Here is a 14,583-nt window from a genome sequence, read left to right on the forward strand (position 1 = left end):
GTAGATGCTCAAAAATATTTGCTGTTAGGCTGAATGAATACATGAGTGAATTTAGGCTTTCTTCCTTTGGACTAGGAGCCTCTTTTATATGTTATTTTCTCCTTACTTTGAATGACTTAATGAGACAGCTGTGAAAACCTCCAGGAAGGGTGGGAGGTCAGGCTGTGGGTGACTTGATGGCAATGTTTCTAAGGTTAATATGGAGCTATTTTGTCTGATTCTTCAGACCTGGGATTAGGATTTTAAACAGTATGAGAATATTCTCAATAGTTTTAATAAATCAAAGACTCATGGTCTACAAAGTAATAAAGAGGATTATCTCAAGACTTGCAGAAAATAAACTAGTTGGAAATGATGGGAGAGTTAATCACAGGAAAAGAAAAAAATACCATTGGTGCATCACCTACTACGTGCCTAGCCCTGTGCTCTGTTTCCACTAGCTCACTTCATTTTGCAGATGAAGAAATTATAATTCCGAGAGGGAAATGACAGAGCCCAAATTTGAACCTCAACTGGCCGCTGTCCAAGGTATTAATATTTTCTGTTACAGCACAGTGGGTGGAGGGTGTGGGTCCAGAGACTGCATAGATACGGAGCAAGTGTGGTGGTGGGGCAGCCATTGGGCAGAGTTTGGACATGACGCCCTTTTGGGTTCCTTACAGCATTAGGAATATCTTACTGCAGTGATTGCTGGCTCTCCATCTGGCCGTCTTTCTTTGCTCATCAGTTTCATTGCAGAGAGTGTAGGCATTTCCCCATAATTTCCTTTCCTCTTGTTACTTCTCATTAGCTAAGGCTCCACTGAGTAGATATTGAGTCCTTGACATTTACTATATTTCATCTAACAAGCTACTGGTTGGACGACACACGGTTATCTTACGTACTCAAGAAAGAAAAAGCCCTGCTAATAAACATCATTATAAGATGCCATAAATTTTAACAAGTGCCAATTTCAGAGATGTTAAAATGTGAAAGAAGTGCGTCTTAGAATCCATGAACTCAAATTCCCATGAACAGACTCAGTTATCCTCAAAACAGGAGCAATCTTCCTAGCTTTCCCCTCTACGATCATCAACACACATTTAGTGAGTATCTGCTATGGAGAAGGCTTGGGGTCAGGTGGTTTGAAGGAAATACAAGATATCTGGAACCAAAGCCCCCAATTATAATCATAGTAAGGCAGTTTTAAAGTACGACCTGAAATTTTGTGACAATCCTCCTACGCAGAGACAGAGGTCCATGTCTCCTTCCCCTGATCTGTATGGGGTTGTGACTGCTTCAGCCAGCAGTACAGCAGGAGTGAGGCTACATGACTTCCAAGGTTAGGTAATAAAAGGCCATGCAGCTTCTGTCCTTTTCCCTGGATTACCTGCTCTTGGAACCCTGAACCTCCAGGTTAAGAAGCCAACTGACCTGATGCTATCATCCTGCAGAGGCTACATGTGGATATTCTGGTTGACAGTCCCAACTAAGCCAGCCTTCCAGCCATCCCCGACAAAGGGCATCCAAGTGGGTCCCCTGGCCCCAGCTGGTCCAACTTCCAGAATGAGGGCAATTATTCCTTTTAAGAATCAAACAATCCTAAGTTATGTGTCACTAACATGTCCACATTTCTGTAGCTTTACATAGTAAATATTTCTCTCTCACTCATGTCATAACCTGGTGTGCGTCTGGTGATCCTTTTTCATCCTGTAGCGATGACATTTAGGACCAGTGGCTTCTAAGGTTGCTATGGAGGAGGAAGAAACCTTCCTGGATGGCACAAGATGTTTTAAAGGGTGAGGCCTGGAATGGCTCACAGAAGTGTTTCTCAAACTATCCAAGGACCAAGTTTTTAAAAAACTTTAACCTATCATGGACCAATACTTTCACAAAAATGAATGACTAGAAAAAGGACATGCTGCTTGGATGCAGTGGCAATGTCAAATTGCTGTCAAAGTCCCTAATTGCCTACTTTTACATTTCTGTATTCACTCACTGCAAACTGGTAACGTACAGTTTGCAAATGGGCACTGCTGCATGGACCACAGTTTGAGGAGCGCTGATTTACAGTAACTGGGCCCACATCCTACTGGCCAGAACGTGGCCGCATGACCCCAGTGCAAGCCTGGACCATATCATGTGCTGTGTGCCAGGAAGAGGAGACACTGGCTCAACTCACAGCATTGCCTCTGTGACCTGCTTTAAGTTCGAGTTTTACCCTCTTTCCCTCTAGGAGGATCCAAATGTTTACAAATTTATTGTCTCATTTATGTTTATGGTTCTCATTTAGAAACAAAAGCTTTGCAGAGCAGGAGGGAAAGGAGCTAGGAAATTGTCCTGCATAGTATGTGGTATCACTGATTCTCCCCAGTTTTACAGATCCTGACGATGGGTAAAATTCGAGCTGGGTAAAAACTGTGTTCAAGAGCACACAGGCAGCAGCCTGACGTTTCTGTAACATTCCAGATTGCTGGTACATATGCCAGGTGGCTACTGTTTCTGCTTCAGACTCTAGAGGAGGACCATCCCTCCTCTACTACATGTCACCAAAGGGACTACAGTTACCTCATTTTTGAAAAAAAAAGCCAGCTTATAGAGGTTTTGTATGACAATGCAGGAAAATGTTAAGTCTAAATACTTCTGTAAACTGCCAAAACCCTGCAAAAATAGTTCATTTCAACACTCATTAGAAAATGACTAACAAGAAACAGAAGTGTTCAACATTGCAATCATATAACTTTATAAGATTGTTCCAAATAAATTAGGGTTTTTAGAGACTAGATGCCAATGTAGTTCAGAACAACTTTGATGAGGCCTATGTTCCATAACGGGGCTTCCTTCATAGCTCAGTTGGTAAAGAATCTGCCTGCAGTGCAGGAAACCCAGGTTCGATCCCTGGGTTGGGAAGATCCCCTGGAGAAGGAAATGGCAACCCACCTCAGTATTCTTGCCTGGAGAATTCCATGGACAGAGGAGCCTGGCAGGCTACAGTCCATGGGGTCGAAAGAGTCGGACACGACTTAGTGACTAAACCACCATAAACCATGTTCCATAATGGACTGCTGGGTTGGGGCAGATAATAACCAAGCTCAGCCCAGATGCCCTCCAGTCCTTTCCCAATTTGTTACCTGCTCTTGGCTTCAGTGGGCATTCGCTTCCATCATCCTAGCTCTGTTTTGGAGGCCTGCCCTAGAGCTTCTGGAGCAGCTGGTAAGGAGAGCCAGGGGCTTCCCCGATGGCTCAGTGGTAAAGAATTTGCCTGAAATTCAGGGGACATAGGAGACATGGGTTTGATCCTGGGGTCATGAAGATCCCCTGGAAAAGGACGTGGCAACCCACTCCAGTATTCTTGCCTGAAGAATCCCATGGACAGAGGAGCCTGGTGTGCTACAGTCCATGGAGTCTCAAGGAGTGGGACATGACTGAGGACACACACCCACAAGGAGAGCCAGAGTCCCTGGGAATTTGTGTGTCTGGGCAGCCCTTTCCCAATGATAGACAGGTACAAGAATATGACAGCCTCACTCCTTCTCCCGGGTTAGAGCAAAGCTTTATGGTGAAACTTATACTCTAGACTCCCCTGAAGGATCAGACAGAAGACACCTTCTGTGGGGCTTGAGATTGCTCCAATGTTCCCCAGTCTTCCTGGGAACACTTTTTCTTTTTTAAAGATTATTTTTTATGTGGACCATTTTTAAAGTCTTTATTGAATTTGTTATAATACTCTTTCTGTTTCTATGTTTCAGTTTTTTGGCCACGAGGCATGTAGCTCCCCAACTAGGGATGGAACCCGTGCCCCTGCATTGGGCGGCAAAGTCTTAACCACCAGACTGCCAGGAAGTCCTGAAACACTTAGTCAATAAATCACTTGTGCACAAATCCTGATTTCAAGATCTGCTTCTGGGGGAAGCCCAACGGGAGATGTGTGTTCTTTAGTACAGTCACCATGTTGATGGATGGCTGTCTCTGAGGCAGTGAGGTTTCCAAACCCAACTGGACCCTGCACCTGCTAAGCAGTACTTTGAGCTTTTTGTTCATTACACCTGGTATCTATCCTCTGTAAGACTTTTGGAAAGTTGAGGCCGCCAGCAGGTGGCCTCGCTTCTCCCCATGCCTCCTTCTCCAAGTGCACAGACCCTCTTACAAACTTCTCAGTCTCAACCTTCCCTTTTAGCGCCTCCTCAGTGGGAAGAACATTTGTTCCCACCTCTAGAGGCAAGATTTCATCCCTTTGCTTGACCCTTGTCAACCTCTGCACCTTGCCTTCTAAACATGTTTAAATATTGCTCAGACTGAAACAAGATACAGCTGAAAAAATTCTCTCCATATTGGAGATCTCCAAAGCCAGCCACTATCCTTTTTCTCTGTTCTTCATCAAGGGTCTAGAAGAGATGAGTCCACTTGCTGCCTCAACCCTTCATGCTACAACCTGCAGTGATCTAGTTTTTGAAGCACCCCCTCAATCCATTGAAGCACTTCTCTGTGAGGCAAGAATGGCTTTCAATTCTTCATGCCCCATCTTAAGAGCTTGCTATGTGCCAAGCCTTGTGTCTGTCGAGTTCTTTAGATGTGAACCTCATTATTGAGGCTGCTACCTTCACTTGTCACCCACTGACCACATTCCTTCATACCTCATGATCCAAGTCTAAAACCTGGATTCCTCTTCTCCATTCTCCCACATCCAATCCGTAAGCAAGGACATATTTGACTCTACTACTAAAATACACTTTGAACCTCTCTTCTTGTCTTTATCTCCATCACCAACAGCTTTGTCCAGGCCACCATCATCTCTAGCCTTTTAAATATTCTCCCCTCTTCCTTGCTTATTCTATTACAGTTTATTCTCCACATAGCAGTGATATGAGCTCATCAAAGCTCAAACCAAACAACTACACTGCTTAAAACCTTCCAGTGGGGCTGCCCTTGTGGTCCAGTGGTTAAGAATCCACCTTCCAGTGCAGGGGATGTAGATTTGATACTTGGTTGGAGAACTCAGGGCCCACATGCTGCAGGGCAACCAAGCCTGCACACCATAATTTGAGAGCCTGTGCAACGCAATAAGAAAAACCAGCATACTGCAATGAAGACCCAGTGCAGCCAAAACAAAAACAAAAAGCCTTCCAAGGATTCCTACTACACTAAGAAAACCAGCACCTGTTGCCAAAATGGCCTACAAAGGCCCTGCTGGCCTCTGCCTCTTTCTCACCTCATGTCATGCCACCTTCTCCATGTTTAGGCGGCACTGTTTTACTGAGAGTTCTGGAAACATACTTTCCCACCTCAGGGCCTTTGCACCTTCAGCTTCCTCTGCCTAAAGTGTTCTTTTCTCACCCTATCAATCTCAGTTCTTATTACAGAGATGCCACTCACCCTCTGCCCCAGTTTCTCTTCTTCAGTCTTTTGTTTTCATATTACTTAACAGGGGTTATCTTGTTTACTCAGCTTTGTCCACCACCGACTCCCTCTTGTAAGCTCTGCAGGCAGGAACATATGCTTACTCAGTTTTCTCCCCAGGGATGGTGGGGATAGGACAGTGCTGGTGCTTAGTAGAAGCACAGGACATTCAACACAAACATTCCTTCTCCGTTATTTCTGAGGCCCACCTGCACCTCATGTGTTTCCCACATGTCACGGGGCAACTAAGCGTGAGCACCAAAGAGGCACTTTGCGCTTCCTGTCACAATATGAAGCTTTCCCAGTGACCCCCTTGTGGTGGTTTGGGTTGCCTCAAATCTAGACGTGGAGACAAAGACCTGGACTTGTCTATTTGGTGGTCTGTTTGGGTGGTGATCCCAGAGAACATAAGTGAGGGATTGAAGTGAGACAGGGAAAGGAAAAAACCAGTAAGGGTGTAATAATGAGCGAGTCACTTGCTGCTGTGGACAACGGGGGCTCAGTCCTGCTGGGGACCTCTGGAAACTAGACCACATTTCACCATCATTCCACCAGAGGATGGGGAGGTGGGGCATTTATCACCAACTGGCGTCTCCATTGGCTGAGGTTAGTCCCTAGGGGTGTCTGCTCCCCAGCAATTCTGGGTCATGGCTGTAGCACACCCAGGCAACCTGCCGTGGAGATGGAGAGAGCTCCAATGTAGAGAAGCAGAGAGATTCCGGCTTTTGAGGTGTGAAGCTGACAGTGTACTGAGGAATGTCTACAGCTGCAGAGCTCAGTGGGTACAGCAATATTGAGAAAGACATCAACGGTGTCTGCCACGCCTCCTCATGGCTTAAACTAGCTTACTTTGCGTTTCTGTCATTTCTGAATAAAGAAGCCCCGATTATGCAGCTTACCTCAGTTCTTTCCACAGAGGCAGCCACGTCCATGTTGGGTCAGCCTTGTGTACAAGGCACTGCTGCCAGGAGCACTTTCCTTCACATAAACAACAGGAGGAGCTACTGAGGGGTCACTGGGGGCAAAATTTATGGGATGACTGCAGGGCAAGGTGTCAAAAATGGCTCATTGTTGTTCATTCATGGAGTGACGCCACCTAGTGTCTGGGGAAGAGCTCTGAATGCAGAGGAACATCCAAACATCTGGGGAAATATTAAGGTGCCTACCCTAATCTCAGGAAGTATGGGCTTTCCTTGTGGCTCAGCTGGTAAAGAATCAGCCTGCAATGTGGGAGACCTGGGTTCGATCCCTGGGATGGGAAGAACCTCTGGAGAAGGGAAAGGCTACCCACTCCAGTATTCTGGCCTGGAGAATTCCATGGACTATTATAGTCCATGGGGTCACAAAGAGTTGGACATGACTGACTGACTTTCACCCTAATCTCTTTCCCAGTGTATAAAGAATTCACTTTTGGTGCCACAAAACCTCAAAGTATGATGTCTAAACTGACTTTTGAAGACACAGTTCTTTTAAACAGCACATGAACAGAAGTTAATTGGTGAGCCCCAAACTGAGATGATCCACAATGATCTGCTGACTTCCTTAGCTACTGGAAAGTTGATTTTCTCTTTACTGACCTGAAATCAAGTATTGGGAATACATTCAGCTGCAGAGAACAGACATGCTACTTTAGGGGCTCATACAGACTGGAGCTTCTTCATCTTATGTAATAAGAGGACAGGTAGTAGATGGTTGCAGCTTGACTGTGCTGCCATGGACTCAGACATCCCTCACTTATAACTGGATGAATGATGAGTGAGTCCACTGCTTAATCCTTCTACTGAAGGGGAGTTCTGTGTAAAGGTAATTTTATTTTGTATTACTATGTTTAAAATTTTTTGGCTGCACCCTGTGGCCTGTGGGACCTTAGTTTTCCAACCAGGGATTGAACTCACTCCCCCTTCACTGGAAGGTGGAGTCTTAACCACTGGACTGCCAGAGAAGTTCCAAGGTAATTTTAGAGACTAGAGAAGTAAAAAAAGAAAAGAAAAGTAGTGCTAAAACTAATGAGCATATTTTTTAGGATTTGGCAGTGTTCTCTTTAAAAAGTGTTTTGTCTGATACCTGGTCCTGGCCTTTGTCATACATAAAATAGATATTCTCTCTTTTGTTTTGTTCTCTTGCCTCACATATTGTAAGGCTATAGTCATTGCCATGAGTAGAGGCAATTGAGCAGAGAGAGACTCTGGGCCTTGGAAGCACACGAGTTTGTCAATCTGTGACCAGTTTTGACCTACAAAAAGGACGGTGTTTTATAGTTCATTGTAGTCAGACTGAGTGCTGATTCTGAAGTAACTTTCTCAGCTCCTCGGTGACCAAGCGAGGACTCAAACACTGCTTGGCGCTTGTGCTGCCTCTCTCCAATTTTTTATTCAACACTCCCGGTCTTCTGGCCTCTGGGTAATAAAGCTAAAGATAGAAGCTTTTCCTACTTTTCAAACTTGCCTGTGCCCCCTCAGAATTTGTGAGAAAACGCAGCCAGCATCTTCTGGAAGATGAGGAGGGCAGTAAGATTCCAGAGCCACCTTCCGGCTGACATTTGAGCCCTGCTTTCAGCACGGTCAAGCCTTTTGGAGGCAGCGTATGGCTTGTATCAAACTCTATATTTAGGAAGAACAACTGTGAACTATGACAGGAATTCTCTTTAACACTTATCCTTAAACCGAGTTCCCCTCCAGCCCCGAGCCGGGAGCAGCTCTCAGTACCGGGTGAAGCACAGATCGCTTGAGCTATTTCAGCCACATGAAAAGCATCGGAACCGAGATCACAGCTCAGAGGACACCCGGCGTCCCTTCCACTCACTGAGGAGCCTTGTTCTTGTACCTGGCTGCCTGGGACTTTCCTCAGGCAGGAAACAAGTGCATAAAGCAGGTAAGCAGGAGGACTCACCTTGGGCAACCGGGTTTTCTGAAAGAAATTCCCTGGCTACCTAACTTGAAGTGGCTACTTCTAACTTTGTAGGCTTGTAACTAGAGGGTGTAACTTCCTTGTAAATTCACTCTCCATTGGTTATGTTGCTGCTTCTGTTTTCTAAATTGTTCGGAGGGTGGGGAGGTTGAAAGAATATTGAACTAAAAGTAGTTTTCATTGATAGTGACTTGAAGAAAATTTTCACGGTCCAGCTAAGATGACTCTGACCCTGAACACTGTCATTTTGATTCTTATGGCCAGGGTTCCAGTTGATCAGCTGCAGACCCGACTCAAGCTGTAAGCCTAGAAATAATTAGGAGAACTAAGGGCAGAGAAAAGCTATGATGCTAGCTCTTTGGTTTACCTGAACACAAATCATTGCCAGAGCTGTTAACACATTACAAGTTTAAAACGCTTTTCTCTTCTCCCTAAGTGCCAGGCTTGACCTCAGTGATAAAGTTGTATCAACTTATAGAACTGTTAATACTGTCTTTTCGAAAGCCACCCTTCGATCACAGGGTTCTCCAGACCCAGCAGAGAGGGCAGCAACCCTGTCTCTCTGTGTGGGCACCAGAGGCTGATGCGTGGCACGCGGACTGCCTCTTCCTCTCGGCACATCTCATGCACAGTTGAATAAAGAGTTAGTTTGGACAGCTGAACATCTTTCTGCACCCTTCTTGGGAATTATTTTTAGCTGCAGGACAGAAGATAATTCCCTGTGAGACTGAGCTGTAGCCACTTAATTGACCTTTAAAAAGAACAAAGCCCCCTCTCTCCGTATATTGATTTATTTTCCTCTGACTCCCTTCTTCTTAAATTAGTGCTATTAATGTTGACAAATGTTTAGTACATGAAAGAGTCTTATTTAGAAGTCAGATATAGATGCTGTCCAATCAAATACCAGCTGAGGAATACTGTTCATGACTCAGCGTATAGACCATTAAAGATCCCCACAGACTTGCACAAGCGCCAGGAAAATTCAACAGTGCTAAACTGGCAAGCATTTCCATTATGATACAGGCTTTGTAAAAGTCCATACACTCCTGGTCAAACTGTCTGTGTTTTCCAACTGAAGCCAGAACTAGGAGACGCAGTAATAGAGGTACTCTAAAGAGTGTTTCCTTGGATGCAAAGCTGTGGTCCCGATGTGAGTGGAGTTGTACATCTAAGGCACAGCTCTCTTTTTGGGGGCCCGGGATGCAGCATGCAGAAACAGAAGGAAGGTGCATTCTACACCCTGCATCCCTAATGGAGGTGAATGCAGGGCCATGAAAGAGCCAGGGAACACTGTCTATTTTTATTCACCAGTGTGCTTTGCCCTGATTTCTCTGAGAATAATGAGGACAGCAGGATGGGCTGCAGAACTGATGAACACGAACGTTATCTGCCTGTTTGCAAGGAATTAGAGCTGGATCTGACCAACTTTCTAGAGGTGTCTCTCTCTCAGACTGACATATATGTTGAGAAGGAATCTGTATGCAAATAAGGTTATACCAAAGCTATATTGGAGACAAGGCCCGAGGAATAGCCATCCGTTAGGCTGAGGGGTCCACAACACACAACGAATCCAGTTTAGCAAAAAACAAAATCAGTCTAATTAAAAAAAAACCCATCCAGTACAAATGCAATCATTCATTGCCTTATTTTTGTCACATTTTAACTTGTTATTTTAACAACATAAATAAATTCCTAATCCCCACATTTCAAACTGACATACATTTTTTAAAGTTCTCAAGTGTTAATAGTTAAACTTTAATTGTACACCTATAGAGAATGCTATAGGATGAGATATTTAAAGTCCTGTGAGAATTATTGCTTTGCCTGACTTCTAATAGCTTTTGAGGAATAGAAACATTAAATATTAAACTACGAAGCTTTTCTTTTTGAAATTGAGCTTTGTGTCCTAGATCCAAAAATTTAAAATCCTTCATTGACTTTTTTACACTGCAGAAAAGATAGCAATCTATCTGAAACATATTACAGAGCAAAATGCATTCCTGATTGTTCGATTTGTGATAGCTCTTTAATTTTTTTAACCATATTGAAAATAATTCTACCTAGACCCTTATGCATGGTGGCTATATCTGTATATTACCAAAACATTCAGGTAGAACTTTAAAAAAAAAAAAAAACCCATTGTTTTCAGGTATGTGATTCCAAAGACCATATAGTTGCATGTACTATTTACGAGAGTTTAAAAAATAATGTAATGATTTAACTTCATATAATAGAGCCTAACACTTTGAAGATTTTTTTCAGAGTTCTCAGATCCTTTATTTCTAAAGTGTTGTGGGGCATCACTATCGCAATTCTTACTCTGTATTAAAACTGTATAGCAGTAAAGAACTAAAGGTCTCCAGCTAAAAGCAATGGCAATAAAACAATAAATACTTGCATCATGCCTTTATATACTTCACAAGGCATTTTCAGGGCCCTTATGTCATTTTGATTCTTACCACAACCTGTGAAGCAGGTAAAATTTAAAGAAGAGGAAATGGGCCCCAGGATGCTGACTGACATAGTTCAGGTGACATTGGACTTGTGGCAAATGCAGGCACTGCTGTGTTCAATTACTCACCAGTAACCCACACTCTTACATCAGTCAATTGAGGAAATGCTAATCAACCCAGTTTACAGTTTGGGGTTTAAAAAGCAGCATGTTTTTAATTCACTGAATTTCAAACTTTACCACTTTTCCCTGTCATATTTAATAGACCAAGCTAAGACAACACATGTACAGAGCTGGGCTGTTCCCTGCTCCCTGAACCCAGTAGACCACGACCACTAGTCACTGGGCTCAAAGTCAGGTCTTCAACTGAAAGAAAGCAAAGGTCCTTTCAGAAGGAAGCACTGCTTCACCTTGGGGATCTGACACCATCATGTAAGTCCTATGTGCTTCCAGAGAGTGTTTCATTAAAAGCAAAGAAGACAGAGGTGAAGCTTGCTTGCGAGCTGCTGGGTTTACAGAGCCCAGGCTCTGGACACACAGAGCAGGGAGATGCGGCCCCCAGGTCTCTGGTTGGAACAGATACGTGCCCAGCGAGCAGAGAGCATCTCAGTAATAGGAATGAAGTATGGGCCATTTCTCCTTGGGTGTTTGACGCAGGGGAGGCGCTCCCCATGGACTGGCTGCACAGCCCTGGCAACAACTCAGTTCAGATCAAAAGTTCAGTTTCAACCAGAAAGCTTCCGAGGCCCCAAACAAAGGTGTTTTATTCCCACAACCTCTTTGCTTTGCCGTTCTGGGCAGGAGGGCAGGAGGGCAGGGAAGGAGATGATAGCGCCTTTCAAGTTTCTGATTGCCTATCAGGAGCATCAGGGGCAAGGCATCTCAGCATTTCTCCTCCTGAATGATTTATCCAGTGCTCTAGTGTTCCCTGTCCCTGAGGCCTGAGGAAGGAGAGTCTCTAAGTAACCGGAAACTGAGACTGAAAGAATATATGGCCAGTGAAAGGGGTGACTGCCCAGCTGAATCATGAGTCAAATTCAAATTTATCACTCCTGAGAATCTGAACGCCACCACCTCTAACAGTTTCTTACTTGTTTTTTTAGGGATAAGACCGCGTCAGTATGTCGAAACAGCCAGTTTCCAATGTCAGAGCCATCCAGGTGAGTAGACACATTTGCGTGTTCGCATCAGCAACTTCCAGCCTGTTTGCTTAATAAATCAGACTTTCTGTGATCGTTCACCCACCTGATGATTAACTTCACAGAGAGAAGAAAGACTTGTATAAGGTACAATTCAGGAAGAAAAAAGGCTGGTAATATACAGCTGAGAAGGGAGAAGCTGTTTCTGTGTAAATATGCATAATTGTAAGGGACTCAAAGTTTATGAATGAGAATTAAACGGCCTTCTACAAAAATGTAGTGCACATGTTTTTGATATGTTTTTTGATGTGTAAGTTTTTGATATGCTCATTGATAGAAATTTTAAAATTCCATTTTCATTTTTAGATCCATTGTCAACCCATCTGTTTAGAATACATGGTTCTTGAAAAACATCCTTTTCTTGTCAAGTGTTCTTCCCAAGGCTTGGGCGTTTATCTTTTAAAGTCTGTATTCTATTATGTCTCCTCATGCCCTCCCAGCAAACAAATTCTTTGATTGCTTCAACAGACTTAAGTGTTACCTACAATAAGGGGAGGGGGAAGCAGGCATTTTGGAGCCCAAACACAATTACAGAGAAAGCTTTTAGTATTTGTTTTGACTCAATACTAAATTTGTTATTTGTCTTAAGAGCTCAGTGTTTAACTCTCAAATGGCTCCCACCCTGAGATGCTGGGCACAATGCTTTATTGTGCAAAATTCCATCTTTCCTTTCCATCAAAATGGAGTTATCTGTACTTTCTCTAATGGAACTTTTAAACTTTTTTTTTTTCCTGGACTTTCATGAATACTGCAGAGCATATGGCAGCTCCTGAATACTTGGGGTCTGATGCACAATCACACATACACCTGTTCATAAGCAACTTACTGTATGTTGAAGGGACATGTATGTGGTCAGGTTGTGAGGTGAAGGATCCTAGCACACACAGGTGGTGGAAGTGGGTGAAGGGATGTATCTTTACCTGTCATGATAATGCATAGCCTTACGTGGAGGGGGTCCTTAAGTGGTAAGATGTATAATAACCTCAGAAAAACTGTCACAGAACAAACCACCCAGGAAGGGCCTATCGGCCAGGAATCAACTTTGCATTGCCATGCTTGCCCTCCGGTGTACACCTGATGAGTCTCTGATGTACCCCACACTGGTAGTAGACTTCATTTTGCCTCCCAGGCACATAGGCATCCTTGAGCCTTTGAACTGTCAGTGTTACCCAGTGTGTGTAGCTGTTACTGGTACAAGCTGTGAAGCCAGAGATTACTGGAGCTTCAACCCTTAATCCATTTTGTACTGTTTCCACATCTGTAAACAGGTAACAGCACTCACCTGCTGCACCTGGTGATGCTTAAAACACCTTCTGGGCTGCACACAGAAGATGCTTAAAACAGTATAGTAAGCCCTCCTTAAGGGTCAAACTGTTATTATAATAATCATTCAGGAATGCTCTATGCTCTACATTAAAGTGACAAAAAAATAATACCATTTAATCACTGCACTTGAAGCTCTTGAAGTACTAAACAAAATTTCCTTTTTATTTTGCAGAACATAAAAACATAGTCTCTCAGTCTGCCTTTTCTTCTTTTCCTTTTACAGCTGAAAATGTGTTGATTTTTCTTCCTTAGTGCTTCCTAGCCTCCCTCAAATCTACAATGAAAACTCATCAGTATTCTATTAATTTTGACCTTGATATATTTTTAGGTCTGTAATATTTAAAAAAACTCTCATTGACTGTTCATAATAGCTGTTGTTATACTGCATTTTTAAAAAATCCATCTAGGATACGTGTATATGTATGGCTGAGTCCCTTCACTGTTCACCTGAAACTATCACAACACTGCTAATCAGCTATACTCCAATACAAAATGTTTTATGTGTTAAAAAATAAAAATAAAAATTAAAAAAATCCATCTACTCTACCAACAAAGGCAATACAGTACTTCCTTATGGATGTGGTATCACCTCTTTCAATGTATTTTATGCCAGACAGAAAGCCTAATTTAATGCCCCTTCAAATGAAATTTTATTTCTTGTGGTTAAATAGGATCTGCACTATCTGATATTTTCCTATCATCTCACATTAACCTAAAGTAGGGTCTATTAAATAAAATATGAAAATGTTTACACAGTACAAAATGCTTTATTGTAGGAACATTATCTAGGGTATGGTCTTATGCAGAACAAATAGAAACCTCAACTGATGAGGGAGTGCCCTCGTTGTATAAATACTAAAGATCTTAAATATTCTATTCAACACACTCTAGCCACTTCTTTTTATTAGGCTCTTATCTCTAATCCAGTTCAGCTGTCATATTCTGGGCGCATGCTTTGTTCCAGTCACTATACGAAGTGTCAGCTATGCAAAGATGAATTGAAACCTGATCCTGGAGTTTGAGGGGCTCATGGTCTCCAGGACTATGTGACTGGGCAACTTATTTCATCCTTTTTGTGCCTCGGTTTCCTCATCTGTCAAGTGGGGAATTCATCACATGTGAGCTCATAGGGTTGTTGTGAGGGTTAAATGAATCCATATGTGTAAATGCCTAGGTCAATCCATGGCTTATTGCAACTGCTCAATAAATATTAGCCATTATTATCAATCATCATCATTGTAATCATGTGGTTCCCAAAGTGTGTCTCTTGGAAGAGTTGTTTTGTGAGATGCTGTTAATTAAAAAGTTTCATGAAAAAGTGTT

General features: G+C 43.0%; 1 protein-coding gene across 1 annotated transcript in view; it reads left to right on the forward strand.

Moving 5' to 3' along the window:
* The first annotated feature begins 8,047 nt into the window (after nucleotides 1-8,047).
* Nucleotides 8,048-14,583, forward strand: part of SMPX (small muscle protein X-linked) — a 53,373-nt gene continuing 46,837 nt past the window's right edge. Inside the window, exons 1-2 of the mRNA XM_005897736.2 lie at nucleotides 8,048-8,247; nucleotides 11,839-11,895. Of these exons, the coding sequence (XP_005897798.1) occupies nucleotides 11,857-11,895 (39 nt within the window). The 5' untranslated portion in view covers nucleotides 8,048-8,247; nucleotides 11,839-11,856. The remainder of the gene's footprint in view (nucleotides 8,248-11,838; nucleotides 11,896-14,583) is intronic.

The sequence above is a fragment of the Bos mutus genome, chromosome X (assembly GCF_027580195.1).
Source record: "Bos mutus isolate GX-2022 chromosome X, NWIPB_WYAK_1.1, whole genome shotgun sequence".
Lineage (NCBI taxonomy): Eukaryota > Metazoa > Chordata > Mammalia > Artiodactyla > Bovidae > Bos > Bos mutus.